Source organism: Psammomys obesus, unplaced genomic scaffold (genome assembly GCF_907164565.1).
Source record: "Psammomys obesus unplaced genomic scaffold, mPsaObe1.curated_primary_1811, whole genome shotgun sequence".
NCBI lineage: Eukaryota > Metazoa > Chordata > Mammalia > Rodentia > Muridae > Psammomys > Psammomys obesus.
Genome location: NW_026590511.1, coordinates 269,872 through 286,682, shown reverse-complemented (window position 1 = coordinate 286,682; position 16,811 = coordinate 269,872). Strand labels below are relative to the sequence as shown.

The window sequence follows — 16,811 nt, the reverse complement described above, 5'->3', positions numbered from 1 at the left end:
TGAAAGAGTGGGGTGGGGTGGTGCATGCCTTTAGTCCCAGCACTGGGGAGGCAGAGGCAGGAGAATTCCTCTGAGTGTGAGGGCAGCCTGGTCTTCATAGGGGGGTTACAGAACAGTCAGATAGAGTCCCTGTCTCAAAAAAAAAAAAAAAAAAAAAAATCAAAACAAACAAATAAATAAAAAGAAAAATAAAAAAGAAGAGAAAGACAGGGCTAGGACTTAATTTAGGCGTGCTGGCCTAGCATGGCCTTCCATAGCGCAGGAACATGTGGCCTGTCTTGTCACTGGGGGAGTGGAGGCCGGATGCTGGTCTCCTGTAGCGCAGGCTGGCCTCAGGTCCTTAAGTAGCAGAGGATGACCTTGAACTTCTGAGCCTCCGGCCTCCACCTCCCCCATCTTTTAAGATTCATTTTTTATGGGGGGGAGGTGCTTCAGAGGCTAAAAGAAGGTATCGGATTCCCTTGAACCTAAGTCACAGGTGGTCTGAGCTGCTCTGTGGGAATCAAACCCATGTCTTTTTCGAGAGCAGCTGGTGTCTGTCTATCCAGCTCCCACGCCCTCCCCCTCTTTGTTAAAGCTCTGTAGTCCAGGCTGGCTTGGAATTCTTGCCCTGCCCACCTCAGCTTTCTGAGGCCCGGGATCCCAGGTGTACCCACCACGCCCAGATTTGTTTCTTCCAGGCCCTTCTATGTCTATAAAACCTAGTTAATCCGATGATACCTTTGAAACCTATTTTCCCGAGCCAGGGCCACCCAGAGTCCAGGAGCCAGGTGAGGAGGGTCCTCCCTGGGGCATGGCAGGGAGCAAACCTAGAATTCTGGGACAAAGTGCAGGGTGGAAAACAAGTCAGCAGAGGCATTTAAGCTTCATTGCTGTAATTCCACCCGCTGACTTCTGGCTGGCCTTTCACAGACTTCCTGTTCTTGAAAGGGCTGTTTTTGTGAAAGAAAAGAGGGGAGTTGCTCAGTGGAGCATGCTCCCCTTGAGCTAGGTTCAAGAGGGCATGCAGCACATGCCTGGCACCCTGGCATCTAAAAGGTGGAAGCAGGCAGACCAAGATTTTAGGGTTATCCTCAGCTACATTAGGCCTAGGGAGTTTAAGGCCAGCCTGGGTTACATGGGACTCTATCTCAAGGGGAATGAAAGAATATTCTGGGAGAGGCTGTGGAGATGGACTCTTCTACCTTGAGACAGGGTGTCATGAAGCTCAGGTTGACTTTGGTTTTTGTTTTTGTTTTGCTTTTTAGAGACGGGGTCTCTCTGCATAGTCCTGCTTGCCCTGGAATTCTTTTTGTAGACCAGGCTGGCCTCGAACTCACAGAGTTCTGCCCGCCTCTGCTCCCAAGTGCTAGGACTAAAGGTGTGCGCCATTACGCCTGGCTTATTTATTTATTTATTTATTTATTTATTTATCTATTTATTCATTTTTTTAATGTGCATTCTCTGTGAGGATACTGGATTACCTAGAACTGGAATTATTGACAGTTGTGAACTGCCCTGTGGGTACTAGGAATTGAAGCTGGGTTCTCTGGAAGAACAGATAGTGCTCTGAACCCCTAAGCCATGTCTCCAGCCCCTCAGGGGGACTTTGAAATGGAGGCAACCCTCCTTTCTCAGCCTCCCAACTGCAGAGATGACAGGCGAGGGCTGAGGGCCATGTTTTCCAGTCACCCTTGGTGCTAACCTCTATAGCACTGTGAGGGTTTCTCTCCTGCTGATCCGTGTTCTGCTGGTTTAATTTGGAGCCCAAGAAAAGCAGAGTCAGAGGAGGGAGGGTCTTACATCCTCTGCCACAGTAGGATGGGGCCTTGAGGACACCGTGCTCAGTATAGACCTGGACACAAAGGCCACGCGGTGTGGGACTACATGACAGAAAATACCTAGAAGAATCCACACAGGCAAGGTTTGTGGCGACTAGGGAAGGGATGGAGTGACCTCTCGTGGGGACGAGGTGGAAGCACAATGATGGAATGTTCTGGAACTGTTGCTGCAAGTGTTGACACCCACTGGCATGACACTTCAGCTGCTCCTGTTGAGGTGTCTGTAAAATGGAAGTTGAGGGTGTTCTGTGTGGAGCCTCCCACTCTTCACCGCATGTGAGAGGGCCACAGAGGACAGCTGCTGCCCTCTGCTGGCCACACTGGTACACTGGTACCGTTGCTCGTCCTTGGCTTCCAGCAGGCCAATTTCACCTCCCTGCCTACCCTAGGTCCCAGCACTTTCTTGACAGCCGTTCAGAAGACTCACCCTATAGGGGAAGCAGAGGCTTGCAGAGGCCAGAGGCAGACAGGGGTAGGTTCCACAGACATATCAGGATTTATTGGTTTTCAGAGGCACACCCAGTCCCTTCCCTGCCCAGCCAGTAAATATGTCCTGGTCAGCTAGGGCATTAGGCCAGAGGCTGAGGTTGCCAGCGATGGATGATCTTCCTGATCCAGGAGCTGTAGGGGGCCACAGCAGTAGCCACAGGAGGCTTGAAGATGTCCGTGCAGTTTCTGGAGCTGAAAGACAGGATCCCAGCCACCTGACCTTTGCCACACACCAGGGGCCCTCCAGAGTCACCCTGTCAGAGGTGAGACACACAGGTCAGCCCTTGTGCCTGCAGGTAGGGGTTGGGGGTGAGGGCTGGGAGGGAGGGGGGAAAGTGGGGGTTTGGGAGGCACTGGGGCCCCTTACAAGCCCATGTGCACCCTTGCCTTCCTGTCTCTTCCTTTTCCTGTCCTTTCTACCCCAGGGCCTTTGCTCTGGGCCCAGATGACTAGTCTGTGGTGTTGGAGTTCAAACCACAACTCTCTGGCTTCCTGACTTCTGACCTAGACAGTGTTTTTATTCTCCCAGGGCCGTGATTTCTGCATCTGAGAAAGAGGTGAATGTTGGTCCCACCCTCCTTCTACTCCCCAGAGAATGGGTGTCAGAGGCCAGCTTGGGCTGCTGCCCAGACCAGGCCTCCAGGCCACCCCTTTCACCTTGCAGGGGCCCTGGCTCTTGGACCCAGCCTTCAAACACAGCATGTTGGCCACGAGACTGCCATTCCAGAAGCGGCTGTTGTTACACATGCGGGTGTCCAGCACACGCAGATCCAACTCCTGCAGGACCCTGGCCAGGTGCCCACTCTGGTGGGTAATGCCCCAGCCAGCAATGCTGCACCGAGCCCCTTCAGCAGGCTTGGCTCGGGGCTTTCTGGGTAGAGCCAATGGTCGGACATTTCTGCTGGGCTGCACCCGCCCGTCGAGCTGTGGGGACAGGAGGGCCAGTGAGTGGCTGAGGGAAACCAGGCTGTGGCTGGCCCTCAGTCTCTCTGCCCCGCACCTTAAGCAGCGCCAGGTCGTTTTCATAATTGAGGTTGTAGGCAGGGTGCTTAATGGCTTCCCTGATGTGGAAGGTGAGGCCAGGATCTTGGGGGTCGTAGAGGCGGTGCAGGCCGAGTACCAGCTTCAGCTGCCTTACCCTGCAACGCAGAACCCTGCTCGCCCACAGCCGCCCACAGCCTTTCCCACACAGCAGCCTCCCCAGCCCCACTCCTGGCAGATAATCTACCATATCCTCAGTCCTCCTCTGACTTCAGCCCAGCGCCAGATTGGAGGATTCTTGAATACTCTCAATACGCCCCTCCCCCAACTGCAGCCTCTCTTCTGTGATTTGTCGGTGTCGACTTCCTGCATTCACCAAATTACAGAGGAATAACCCTTTCCACAGGCCTCCTGCGTTGCACTTGCAGCCGCGTGAGAACGGGTCAGGTAGCTACCCACCTGCCTCCATGTCCTTGAGGGCTGGGATTAAAGGCACATGCCATCACACTCAGGGACTGCTTCCTTTTCTCAGGTCTCAGGATTTTTTCTTAGTGTTGAGGATGAGACCCAGAATGAAGCAGAGACTCTGCCATTAAAGACATCCCTACAGGATGGATCTCTTTAGTGGCTTCTTGTTGGCAGTTCTGTCTTACTGGCAGGCTGGCATTCACAGATTGCTGGGTGTCACAGGAGGGGTTGGAAGGAGCCATTCTTTCCTGTACCATGTGACTCACTAAACCTGAATCCACAGCCTGGAGAGGGTTGGCCTGAGTCCCTCAGTGTCTCAAGCCACAGTGGGGAATGCAGTGGGGTACTCACGGCTCAGACAGGCAGTGGGCAGCCGTCAACACCCACTTGGAATGCACAAGGACTCCCCCGCACACATGGGACTTGGCTTTCTGGAGAGAGGCCATGTATGGTCGGGAGTGCGGGACTGCCTCTCGACCCCCAATGATTTGGGTCTCAAACGTGTCACCTGCTGAGAAGGGAGGAAGGGAGGGCCGGTTTTGGGTGCTGCCACACCCCTCCACTGAGCCTGAGCTCAACCCCGCTAGGTCCTGCTGCTCAGACACTATTGAGCTGCCAGAGGCTTAACATGTGAATGAGGGACTGGAGAGACAGCTCAGAGGGTAAGAGAATGGGCTGCTCTTGCAGAGGACCCAAGTTTAATTCCTACCATCTACTCCAGGCAGCTCGCAGCTGCCTAGGACTCTAGCTCAAGGGGACCTGATGTCCTCTACTGGCTTCCTCGGACATTTCACTCACCCTTCCACAAACCCACATACATGCCTTTCCCTAGTAGTCACAGGGAGGGCAAGTGTGTGTGAGAAATTGACTCATGCTCTGCCACACACTGCAATATTACCCAGACACACACAGAAGTGGGGTTCTGACACTTGCCATGACAATAGCAGGGCCTCTTGAGGACACAATGCTCAGGGGCGAATCAGTCACAAAAAGTCACAGTGTGAAACTCCATGGCAGGAAGTGGATTTGTGGGTGCTAGGGCATGGGGGTGAGTTGTGTGGCTTCTGAATCTCAGTGAACTGTACACTGTGTGAATTATTTCTCTTGAAGGGTTGATAAAGACCACCAGGCTGGGCTCAGTGCTTAGAATGCTCGCCTATCACATACAGAGCCCTGGGTTCCAGTCCCCCCCCGCCCCCCGAATCCAGATCTACTGGTGTACACTTGTCATCCCTGCCCTAGGGAGGTAGAAGGAGAATCAGGATTAAAAATTTGAAACAAGCTGGGTAGTGGTAATGTAACACGTTTAATCCTGGAGCTCAGCAGGGACAGGTGGATCTCTGAGTTTCGATGCCAGCCTGGTTTGCAGGCCCCAGGCTTGAGCGCTGGGAGGAAAAAGAAACCCAAAACAAGTCTAAGGAGAAACCAAAGTTTCTCTGTGAAGTCTCACCTCTGCAGCTTTGTGGGGCCAGTTCACACACCCACAACTGAGTGGCTTTTCACCACCCAAGGTAGTCTCCCACCCATGTGTGCATTCTTTCCTTCCCCACTTTAAAACAAACAACAAAAAAAACCCCCAAACCCTTTATTTTGAGACATTATCTCCTACAGGTTGGCCTGTAGTGAGGATCCTTGTTTGCAGACAGGTACGTGCCAGCGTGCCTGGTGGAACCCAGGATCTTCCTCACATTAGGCAAAAGCTTGCTGAGGTGCAGGCCCAGGCCCTCTCCTTACTTTAAAATCCTGTTATGGAGGCAGGACTTGAGAGGTTGAAACACAATTGCTAGGAGTATGACATCAGCCTTGGCTACACTGTGCCAAGGTCTCCACCAGCGCTCAGTACAAAAATTATAGTGCTGGCTGAGACCTGTGGAAGGTCCATGACTTAAAAAAGTCGTTATGCTTGCAAAGCCAACTTCCTCTCTTGTTCCTTGGAGAAAGTTCTAGAAGGTTCCAAGGAAATATAGGCATCAACAATTGGGAGGGGTGTTGCATCCTTCTAGTCCCAGCACTCAGGAGGCAGGGGCAAGCAGATAGTTCCAGTCAGCCAGGACTGTGACAATGAGACCTTGGCTCAAAAAGAAATTTGTGTTTGCCTCTGTGTACATGCATACACATGTATGAATAGATGGAGGTCAGAGACCAAATCTGGTCATCATCCTGTACCTTAACTGAAACAAGGTCTCTCACTGATCCTGGAGCTCACTGATTCTGCTAGTCTTCAGGAGCCCCCAGGATCCTGTGTTCCCCTCCCTAGTGTCTCCCACAGCCCCCACAGTTCTGGCTGTTCTGCAACCCACTATATAGACTAGGCTTGTGTTGACTCACGGAGCCTCCCGAGTGCTGGGATTAAAGGTACATGGCCATTTTGCTCCACTTTTGGCAAGATCTCACCAAGTAGCCTAGTCCAATCTGGAATTTACAAGTGACCTACCTGTCTTTGAGTGTGGGGAGTAAAGGCATGTGCCACCATGTTGGGCCACAACTTTTTTCTTTCCAAAGCAGGGTCTCATGTGGCCCAGCTGGCCTCAAACTCATTGTGGGGCAGAGGAAGGCTTTGAATCCCTGATCCTCCAGTGCTGGGATTACAGGTGTATGCCACGAAGCACGGCTTTCAGCATTTAGTTTCACTCAGGGTGTACTCTTTTTGTAGATGCCATTCCTCAGAGATCTGAATTGTCTAATTTCCCTGTACATAAACCCTCTTCAATCCACAGACCCCTGAAAGATCAGGCTCTTTCATGCTCACCTGCCCATAGTTTCTCCAAGGCCAGCAAGAACAGCAGGAACTGGTAGACCTCCATCTTGGTGAAAGACTTGTGGCCCCCAGGGGAAGGGGGTCCTCACTTTCTCTTCCTATGGGGACAGGCTTTTCGAGCCCCACCCACCTTGCACAAGTGTCAACCCCTCCTCCTTCACACTCTGCTCTTGGTGGTTTTAGAAAGCATCTCTGACGTCAAAGTTACCGTTTCTGGGGATGGTGCCTAGAGCCATGTGATGAACTGGATCCCCAGTGCTCACTTTTCTGGTGTTTTGGGGGCTGGGGCAGACCTCTGGTCTGGCTCAACTGACACCCCAACTCCCACAGGGGACAACTTGCAGGCATCAGTTATCTCCTTCAACCATATGGGTTCTGGACTGGAACTCTTGTCCTCAGGCTTGGTGGCCTTTACCCACTGAGCTCTATATAATCAGCTTTAAATTGTATGGAGCACAGGATGGCCTCAACTCCTGGTGCCTTTTTTTTATTTGTTTTTAGACACAGGGTCTCACTTTGTAGCTGACTATTCTGGAATGTACTTTGTAGGCCAGCCAGGCTGGCCTTGAGCTCACCAAGATCAGAGTGCTGTCACCACACCCCACTTCCTTACTCTCTTAACTAGTAAGACTCTGGCAAGGCTTACTGCAATGGCTGGGCAGTAGTCTCTTAGCCGGGGCCCGACCCCCAGCCTCCTTCCAACCACTTCTGTAACATGCTATGACTGGCAGGGTTCTCGTTAAGTGCTGCTCAGTAGAGAATGGCCTTTGTTCTGGAAACCGGAACTCTGGACATAGAGACCCACTCCTGGGGAAGTGGCACCTTCTTTACAGGATAGCCATAAGCCACTGGTGGTTTGAAGCTCTGGGTTCCATCCTTTGCATGGAAGTGTGGGCACAACAGGTCTGGTACATCAGCACTGGGTCACTGTGGGCACCCTGGCCCTCCCTGTTGGGCAGTCACTAGGCTGTACCTCAGTCCCTGGCCACAGGGACTTCTCAGGCAAGCATTGGAGTTTCCTGGGCTGAGGAAGCAGCCCAAACACAGGGACTGCTGGTTACAGGTCTCTGCATGTCTCAGGACCCAGGCCCAGCCCGACCGAAGGCTTGAGGTAGATGTGGGTGCAGCCACAGTGCCAGATGCAGGCTGACAGGATCTGCAGTGGCAAGTTGCTTCTGGGCCCGGGCACCCTGTAGAACACTGAGTGCCAATGAACAGACTGCTATCACTATCTTTCTGCCCATCCCATGCCCTGGCCGGGCTACCCAGGTGGTCGTCAGTGGCCAGTTCCACTGGCGTCCTGGCTGCTTCTCCCAGCTTCTCAGAAAGCCATTTTATTTGGATTTCACACATACCAAAGCAGAGAGGAGGTGACTGGGGCTGGCCCTGCTCGGGCTGGGATGGAGTCTCTGGCTCCCCACCAGGTGGTCCCCAGCCTTCCAGGCTTGTCACCATCTGTGAGCTGAGTGGGGTGTCTGCCCGGCGCCACGGCTCTTCTCTAAAGCCGAGGAAAACCCATGGGGAACACAGGGTAAGAGGACCTAAGGGTCATGGAACCTCGGTGAGGTAGTCTGTCGCCTGAGGCCCACACGGGTCCCGCTGAGGTAAAATTTGTAAGTTTATTTCGGGGATGTGGTCAGGACTCCTCGGTGCCAGAATCGTCCTCTTCGTCCCCAAAGCAGCTGTCGGCCTCCTCCACTTCGCCGTCCTCATAGTAGTCATCGTAGAAGAGGTCTGAGCCCTCGTCGGGCGCCGGCGCCTTGGTCTTCACGCAGTACTCGGCCAGCGTGGTGGGCACCTTCACGCCATCGCGCTCTGCGTCCACCTTGGTCCCCAGGACCTGCTTCCTGGGGAGACAGGACAGGTGAGGCTACAGCCCAGGCAGTGGGATTCCAAAGGAAGACAATGAGTGGAGGGCAAGGAGCAGGTAGGAGGAAGGGGACAGAAGACAAGGAGTGGCTTAGTGATTAGCTCCCAGGCAGAAAGGTGACCACAGCCAGGTGTGGGACAAATGGCTGTTGTCCAGCACTTCGAGGCTGAGGCAGGATCTCAGGCTGAGTCTCAGGCTAGCCTGGGCTATAATGGAGCTGTGTTAAAATGACAAACAGGGCTGGAGACGACACAGTACAGGTTCTTGTTGTATAAGCAAGCACAGGGACCTCAGTCCAGTTCCAGCACCCACAGAAATACCTGGGCATGGCAGCATCAGGCCTATGAGTGCTGTGAGGGCTGCACAGGACCTGGGGCTTGCTGGCCACTAGCCTAGTTCCAGGTCAGTGAGAGGCCTTGTGCAGAGTGACAGTGAAGGACACCAGATTTTGTCCCCTGGCTTCTCTGTGGGTGCACCCACCCACCCACCCCACTCTCCCAAAGCGCAGCTTGAGCTGAACAAGGCATTCTGTCAAAGGGCAGTCCTGGAGGAACTGAGGTTCCAGGCCTCAGAGGCCACAGGCGAAGTCCCATGGACACAGGTGAAACAACACACAGCAAAAGCTTCCCTGCACAGGGGGTAGCAATTAACTAAAGAAATGAGGCCTGGGAAAGAGCTTCAGAGTGTAGGTCCTAAAGGGAGAGCAGAGTAGAGCAGACACTGGCCTTAGCTTCCCATAGAGAACGGGGTACAGGACGATGTTTGAGGGGCACCTGTGACAGCAACACATGATAGCCTAGACCCATCTCAAGGCCCTTCCCACAGGCTCCCAGCTGTCCCGTCCTTGTGGCCTGAGATGGACATGGTTAGACACTGGCTCTCAGGTTGAGTTCCAGGAGCAGTATAGGCCTCATGGTCATAGCAATTGGCTCCTGGAGCGAGAATGATAAAAATAGCCCAGGGCTCCTGCTCTGGGACAGAGACTCAAGGAAGCAGCCAGGAGAACTGGGCTAAAGGCTACCAGGAGGCTGAAGACCAGCAATGATGGGGCCAGAGCCAGAGTCCCTGCTGGCACCTGCACCCAATGGTGGCCCGTACTGGGCAGGGTCCACTGTAGCCCATCAGACACCATTACAGCCAAAACACTAGATATCACCTCTCAGGTTGACAGGAAGTGGGCAGTGGAAAAGGGCTGAGTGTACCCATGGCAATCTCAATTTGTTTACTTACAAATGACATCACAAAACAGCCTGTAGCTAGTCTTTGCTACTTTGTGGGTTCATCTTCTCACCCCCTTTCCACACTCTACCCCACCCCAGTTTTACCCCCTAACACTAGATAGGAGAGAAACAAAGATAGAGGGGAGAGAGAATTAGGAAAATCCTCAATCTAATTTCTTTCCTTTTGTTTCTTCTTTGACTTCAGCTACTAACCGCAACTAACCTCCCTAAACAAACCCACCTATTGAGGCTCTAGCATTTAAATATCCTCTGAAAAGTTCCTGGAATTCTAAATGTCACAAAATTGCAGAAATTATCTGCAGCTGAAAAACCATGCTTCTGCTAGAGCATGGGGCAAATTATGGTCAGTTTCTGTGAACACTCTAAAGCAGCCCCACATCCCCACACCTAGATTAAAATGTGTGTGTGTGTTTTTTTAAAAGAAACCAAAATTCCAGAATTCTTAATGTCACTACATTAGTCAGCAAAAGTAGGCCATAACTAAGTTGGGAGTGGTGGCCCATACCTTTAATCCTAGCACTCAAAGGCATAATTCTAAGTTTGAAGTCAGCTTGGTCTACATAGTTGGTTCCAGGATAGCCAGGGCTAGTGAGACTTCATCTTAAAACAAACAAACAAATAAATAAAACAAATCCCACAGGACAGTCAGCCTTCTTCCCAGCTGGGGAAGGGCGTGAGGGTGGTGAACTGTGGGCTTGCCTGAACGGAGAACAAAGGGGAAAGGGTTGCGGAGACATCCAGGCCAGGAGGTGACACCTCCATAGCGCAGCGCTCAGACCTTCCTAAATAGCTCACAACTAACACCTCCATGAGGACCCTGGCGGCTACCTCTACCTTGTTCTGAGGCCAGAGATAAACCCCAGGATCTTGCATGTGCTGGCCCAGCACTGACCACTAAGTTGCAGACCATGTCAATTCTGAGAAGTCAGGCCTGCCTACTGTGGGACAAGGCCACATGGCTCCTGCTGGGCCAGTGCTCACCCTGTGTCTGACTCCAGGCAACTGGCTGACAAGCTTGGCTTGCTCAGCATGCCTGTTGATGGGCCTGGGCTGCTGTCAGTGTGGGGACATTACAGGCCCTTGTGTCTGGGTCACTGTGTGGACAAAGCGCCTGTCCTGGGTCACTGCTGAGGCAGGGGATAGCTAGCTGTGAGGTGTTATTAGGTTAAGAGGTAGCGCATAGGGCTGGAGAGATGGCTTAGCACATAAGCACACTGGCTGCTCTTCCAGAGGTCCTAAACTCAATTCCCAGCAACCACATGGTGACTCACAACCATCTATACTGGGGTCTGATGCCCTCTTCTGGCGTGCAGGTGTACATGCAGATAGAGCACTCGCACAGAAAATAGATGACATCTTAAAACGAGGTAGTGTGTACTGTCACCCTGACATCAGGAGGGGTTATAGGAAAGCCTATCTCAGAAAACACAGAAGTAATGGACAGGCACTGGGTATGTGGGTACTGGTGTGGACACCCAGCATGGCTGGGTAGAAGCAGGGCGTGACACTTGCCTAGAATCTCGAAAGTGCAATTGCATACCCACCATTAGGGGTATAGGGGAGACCACCCGAGCCCAGAACAAGCCAGGCGCTCCTGCTGCAAAGTGATGATGGATGTGGACAGAGCCACTCACAGGTGGCGACAGGAGGGGAACAGGCCACAGCCTGGGTCCTTGTCAGAGCACCTGTGGGCGATACTCCCAGGCTCCTGAGGATGGGCTCACAATGGGCTCAGCGACCTACCGCCTTTCAAAAAGAATGTAAATTTCAGAATCACAAATGTAAGCAATGTTTAGGCAGACAGTGAGGATGTGGCCTTGCACGCCCCAGTCACTCATGAAGATATGCAGAGTGACAAGACACACCTGGATCTTGGCCATTCTGGATGGTGAGCTCGGTGCTCCGGGGGGCACACAGCCCCCACATCTAGCTAGGGATGCAAGAATGGAAACACACAACTTCCCACCCGAGAAACAACTATGTCACAGAGACAGAAAGAGCTGGCTCAGGAGTGGGTTAGCGTGTGCTCTGTGCACAGCTCAGTCTTACAACAAACAGCATCTATTACAGAGGCGCAGCGGCACCACCCAGGCTGCCAGCAGTGCTCACCGGATGATGTCCGTGTACTCGCGGTCCTTCCCCTTGCTCTCCTTCCACTTTCTGTACATCACCGAGGCGTCCACGTTGGCAGGCGAGAAGGTGTTGGGCTCATTCAGCAGGGAGATCACACTCAGGAGGATGGTCCTGTGGAGCCGTGGGCGCAAGCTCAGCTCCTCACAGACCCCAGGGTCCCCAGACTGGAGCAGGGAAGGAGGGACCTCAGGGTACAGGGTCTCAGGAAGCCCATGGTGTGAAGACATGTGCAGCTCTCACCTGACATTCTGTGTGGGGTTCCACCGCTCTGAGGGCAGCTCCCCACTCTGTGGGTCGTCAACTGGGGGATGGAGGATGGAGATGCACACGTCCCCTGTCTGCAAGAGTGACCAAAATTAGATGAGGCATGGGGCGTGTGCAAGGGAGACATGGGGTGTGCATTTGGTGGGATGTGCCCGAGGCAAGTGTCTGTAGTGTCAACAGTGACTTACCTCATAGATGTTTGGGTGCCACATCTTGGTGAGGAACCGGAAGGCTGGTGGGGAATACGGGTAGTCGATGGGGAACTTGAGGCGAGCCTACAGACGGCAGAAAGTAGGGTGGCTCAATGGCAGCCTCCTGAGCACTGGAGTTAGGGCCTGGCTCTGGGCTGTTCAGGGACTGACACCAACCCCAGTCTGTGCAAGTTCAGGCAGCACTCTGCGACACAGCCTCCAGGTTAGAGTGACAGTGTCACCTGGTATGTCACCTAGCCAGGGGGATGAGTCAGCAGGTTTCCTGCCCTCAGGGAGACTTGCTCATTCTGAACTCCCACCAACACTACCTAGGCTCAGTGGCACAGGCCAAGGGCAGCCATCAGAGACAAGCTGGAGCCACCTGCCTGGCCACTGCAGCTGCTTCTGACTGACACTCACCCTGCCCGCTGACCCCCAGACTTTGGACAGGTAGAAGAAGGCCTGAGGTTTTCCTTAGTCTTAGGGTTCCCCAAGGGCAGCTTCTAGAACGTCCCCTAGGCAAGGAGAGCTGTAGCTTGACTTTTACTACTTTGTGGGTTCTCCTTTTTCCCACCCTTTATCCCCCTGGTTTCACCTTTATCATCAGATAGGAGAGAAACATAATTAGAGGGGAAAAGAGATCCCTGAGCCTAATTTCTTTCTTCTTGTTTCTTCTTTGAGCATAACTACTAACTAAAGCCAAACCCCTGGAATGATTAACAACCACCAGCCTTGCCTATCGGAGCCCTAGTATTTATATAGCCCCTGAAAAGTTCCCGCAATTCCCACAATTGCTGAAACTATTTGCAGCATGTAAAACCACACCTATGCTAGAGCATGAGGCAAATCATAGTTGGCTGCTGCGAAGCAGCCTCATATCCCCACATCTGTGATGAAAATATGGTCTCAAAAATATTACTGTATTTTTAAAAGAAACCAAAATTCCAAAACTGGCACTATAGAGAACACTTAGGGGAACGAGCCTGTGGCCTCAGCGCCAGATAGGAATTCAAGCTAGATGACCTGCCCAGTTCCTTTCCACTTGACATACACAAACCTAGCGTGGATTTCCAACTCTTCAGAACAGCAGAGAAAAAAGTAGCATTGCTGGAACAAGACCCCACACTTCTGTGGCTCAAGAGCTTTTTAGGAATGAGCAAACTGAAGTTCAGTAACAGGAAAGGCACCCCCACCTTCCTGGACAGGCTGGGTTGTCCAGAGGAAGCTCTTCATAGCTCTCTTCTTACAGGGTCTATGTCTTAGCCACCCACGCCATACAGGAGGCTCCCACGCTGGCAGACTGACATCTCACAGGGCCTCCTCCCAAGCTGTCTCTAGAATGTGAGCTTGGAGGCTCTGCCCACAGCCCTTCACAGGTGGCGAGCAGCTCGGATGTCCATCCTCTGAACAGAATTCTCGTCCTCCTGGTGGCTCTCCCCTCCCCCCAGCAGACACAGAAAACAAGGTGCTAATAGCATCTGGACATCCTGAAGGTTTCTAAGTTCAGACCAGGTTCCAAGGTAGAAGGCAAGGGTATCCACATACGCTGTACCAGGAAGTTAACTCTATAATTACCCTGACTGGGGAGACTTGCTGCTCTCCTAGTCCGTGAGCAGGAAGGGTGAGGACATCAGCCACAAATGAGGACACAGGATAAACATCTGCCATGGACAAACAGCTATGGCCCTACACCTGGGCTGGAAACTGCACCCACCTGGTCCTCATCTTGTTCCTCTTGGTCCTAACATGAGACTCTGACTCTGCTAGGAGTTCTAGTCCACAGCAGCCAGCATGATCAAACTGTGCTACTGTGGGTACCTGTACTTGGCCACACATACACAGTGTAGGGACTACCCAGGGCCCCTTGCACCCAACCATGAAGATCTCTGGTGCATTGAACCTTAAGCCTTAAGCCACCAGAGGGCAGATAACATTGCCTAGAAGGGAAAAACAGGCCCCAAGAAGCCACCTGGTCAGTGGAACCTGAGAAAGGCTGCTGGGGGGCAGGGGGAAAACAGAGCTTCGGGGTCTAGGGCCCTTGGCAAGAACTTAGGGTGTGGCTCTGAGAATAAGAGTGGAAAGCTGGGCTCCTGCCCCCACCGCCCCCTTGGAATGCATTACATAAAGCCTGGCTAGGGCTAAAGGTGGCCGTTGTCCAAGCAGGCACGGCTGCCAAGGCCCTGTCAGGGCCTCTGCTGGAACTAGAGCAGGTGGCTGTCCAGGCTGCATGTCCCTTCCCTGGGGACTGACCTGCCAGCAGCTGGCCTGTTTCTGTGTCCCAGGGTGGGGGAGAGCCTGGGGACGCCAGCCAGCAGCTGCCATAGAGGAGTACATAGTGGTCCTCTGTGTACCCAAGGAGACCTTTCCCAGGGATATGCTGGTGGGGTGGGGGAACAGCCTAGGAACATGCTTGCCAGCAGGGGGCTCCGGAGGCTTCTGGGTCTTGCATGTGTGGGAACAGCCTGGGAACAAAAAGGCCAACAGCTGTCCCTGGGGAGACCCTTCACCAGAAGCATGCTGGAAGGGGTGGGGACAACCTGGAGAGAGCCTTCCCCAGGTACATGCTGCCTGGAAACACGATGGCCAGCAGCCATCTAGAGGCCCCTGGGTCTTGTGGTAGAGAATGCCTGGAAATATGCCAGTCATTAGCTGTCCCTGGTCCTCTGTGGCCTGTTGGAGGACAGTAGAGAGAGACCAATCCCCGGGGTGAGGTCAGCACCTGGACAACAAAACAGGGAGGGGCCGTTCTGCACGCAGAGCCGGAGCCAAGCTCGGGAAGGGACAGGCACAAAGGGGAAACTGAGGCCTGGCTCACCTTGAAGTAGCCGCCCTCGTAGTAGGTGTTGGGGGGCCCGAAGATGGCCACCTCCCAGTTGTACAGGTCGCCCTCGTCCACCAGCGTTACCCGGAAGCCCTCCACCGGCTCCTCCTGCAGCCCCTTCAGCTCCAGCAGCAGCGCCTTCTGCGAGCTGGGCACCAGCGGCCGGGCCATGGCGGTGGCGGCGGCGGCGGAGGGGCCCGGGGCCGGGGCCGGGGCCGGGCCGGGCCGCAGGACCGGCGCGAGTTCGCGGGACGGACCGGGTCGCGCGCCGGCAGGGGGAGAGCCGCCGCCTTCCTCCTCTGCGCCGCCGCCGCCGCCACCCGAAGACCCCGAAGGCTCCACTCGCTCTGACGCCGCTGCCCGCCCGGCGCTCGCTTCAGCCCGACCCGGCCCACGCCAAATGCGCCTGCGCGCCGCAGCCGCCGGGCCTCGAATGCGCCTGCGCACCGGCTCCGGGCCCCGAATGCGCCTGCGTGTCTCCTTTGGACCCCGAATGCGCCTGCGTGCCACACCCGGGCCTCTTATGCGCCTGCGTGCCGCTGCCGCCGGGCCGGAAATGCGCCTGCGAGCCACTGCCGGGTCTAGAATGCGCCTGTGCGACGCCTCCACCGGGTCCGGAATGTGTCTGCGCGCCCGCCCGCGGGGCACGCCGGGAAGTGTAGTCGTCTTCCCCCGCCCTGCCGCGCAGGCGCCTTGCGTTTCCGAAGCCCCGGAGGCCGCCGTCGCCTCCGGCCCGAAGAGCTCCGCAGATGCCTGTGTGCGGGGTGGCGGGCAGGGCAGGGCTGCGGGTGGCGGACCGGCAGCTGCTGCTTTGGGGGCCTTTTTTTGTGACGTCCAGGGGGCGTGATTGTGGGTGGGGAGATGGGCGTGGCTTGACCGGAGGCGGAGCAGGATCCTCCCTCGAACATCGTGAAGCTGTGGATGTCACCTTTTGGTTTCTAAGGGCTCAAGTAGAAGGAGGGCTGACAGAATCGACGACTTGGGGTCCGCAGACCTGGCTTCCAGGAGGTGGAGTCTGAACCCCTGCCCTGGGAGGACCCTCATGTTAGGCTGACCTTTAAACCACACCCTAGTCCTGCTTAAATAGACCAGAAAAAGTAGTGGAGATGCATCCTGGGAGGTTACAGGAGCGGGAGCAGATGTGCAAAGTCCCGGAGGTTGTCTGGCGCAGACACCCACACTCCTTACCTGGACATTTGTTTATGAGTATTGGGGGTGGCAGCATAGTCAAGCCTTGCAGGAAGTGTTTGTGGTGTACCTGTGACCTCTAAGGGTGGGTGGTTCTGGCCCTAGGCTGTGCTGGTGACTGACCCTGACTGTGGGTGTTCTGGAGAGCTACAGCTGCATGAACATCGGGCTGAGAAAGGGCAGCTCCCTATGACAGGTGCTCCAACATCCTGTCCTGGCTGGGAATAGACCTGTTTGGGCACAGGGAAACTGTGTCAAAGGTTCGGCTGGTTGATGTGACCGGGGAAGAGCCTCTTCGTGTGTCTTGGCTGCCCTCCCCTAGCAGCTCTTTGGAGCCTTGGGCTAGAAGGCTTTCTGTTCATACTCCTTTTTCGAGGGTTTCCAGTGTTCTCTTTCTCTAGTCCAAGTCAGACTGTCCACCTTACGGTGTCACCTACCTGTCAGAACACAGAAGATAGCCCAGGTTTCCCTCTAACTGTGCCTGGGATTACCACTCCCACAGCCTACACCTGGGAAGCCCTGATGTACAGACAGGGGTCCCCTCCCTCCAATTAGGATATCCATGGCCTTACTCCCAGATGAACCTG

General features: G+C 54.3%; 2 protein-coding genes across 2 annotated transcripts; both read right to left on the bottom strand.

Annotated features, from left to right (window-relative positions):
* Window positions 1-2,293: 2,293 nt before the first annotated feature.
* Window positions 2,294-6,562, bottom strand: Gzmm (granzyme M). The gene is made up of 5 exons (XM_055607822.1): window positions 6,508-6,562; window positions 4,110-4,269; window positions 3,310-3,448; window positions 2,967-3,233; window positions 2,294-2,563 (listed from the first exon to the last, which is right to left on the bottom strand). Exons 1-5 carry the CDS (start codon window positions 6,560-6,562, stop codon window positions 2,390-2,392), a joined length of 795 nt encoding a protein of 264 aa, XP_055463797.1. The 3' UTR covers window positions 2,294-2,389.
* A 1,272-nt stretch (window positions 6,563-7,834) lies between these two features.
* On the bottom strand, window positions 7,835-15,316 carry Cdc34 (cell division cycle 34, ubiqiutin conjugating enzyme). The gene is made up of 5 exons (XM_055607843.1): window positions 15,031-15,316; window positions 12,213-12,299; window positions 12,001-12,098; window positions 11,737-11,871; window positions 7,835-8,363 (listed from the first exon to the last, which is right to left on the bottom strand). Exons 1-5 carry the CDS (start codon window positions 15,205-15,207, stop codon window positions 8,153-8,155), a joined length of 708 nt encoding a protein of 235 aa, XP_055463818.1. The 5' UTR covers window positions 15,208-15,316; the 3' UTR covers window positions 7,835-8,152.
* Between the last annotated feature and the right edge of the window lie 1,495 nt (window positions 15,317-16,811).

Coding starts and splice junctions, on each gene's coding strand:
- Gzmm (XM_055607822.1), bottom strand. CDS start 6,562: ATGGAGGTCTACCAGTTCCTGCTGTTCTTGCTGGCCTTGGAGAAACTA. Junction 3,449..4,109: donor GCCCACTGCCTGTCTGAGCC/GTGAGTACCCCA, acceptor TCTGCGTTGCAG/GGTAAGGCAGCTGAAGCTGG. Junction 3,234..3,309: donor ACGACCTGGCGCTGCTTAAG/GTGCGGGGCAGA, acceptor CTGTCCCCACAG/CTCGACGGGCGGGTGCAGCC.
- Cdc34 (XM_055607843.1), bottom strand. CDS start 15,207: ATGGCCCGGCCGCTGGTGCCCAGCTCGCAGAAGGCGCTGCTGCTGGAG. Junction 12,300..15,030: donor ACGAGGGCGGCTACTTCAAG/GTGAGCCAGGCC, acceptor TGCCGTCTGTAG/GCTCGCCTCAAGTTCCCCAT. Junction 11,872..12,000: donor AACCCCACACAGAATGTCAG/GTGAGAGCTGCA, acceptor ACGGCTCCACAG/GACCATCCTCCTGAGTGTGA.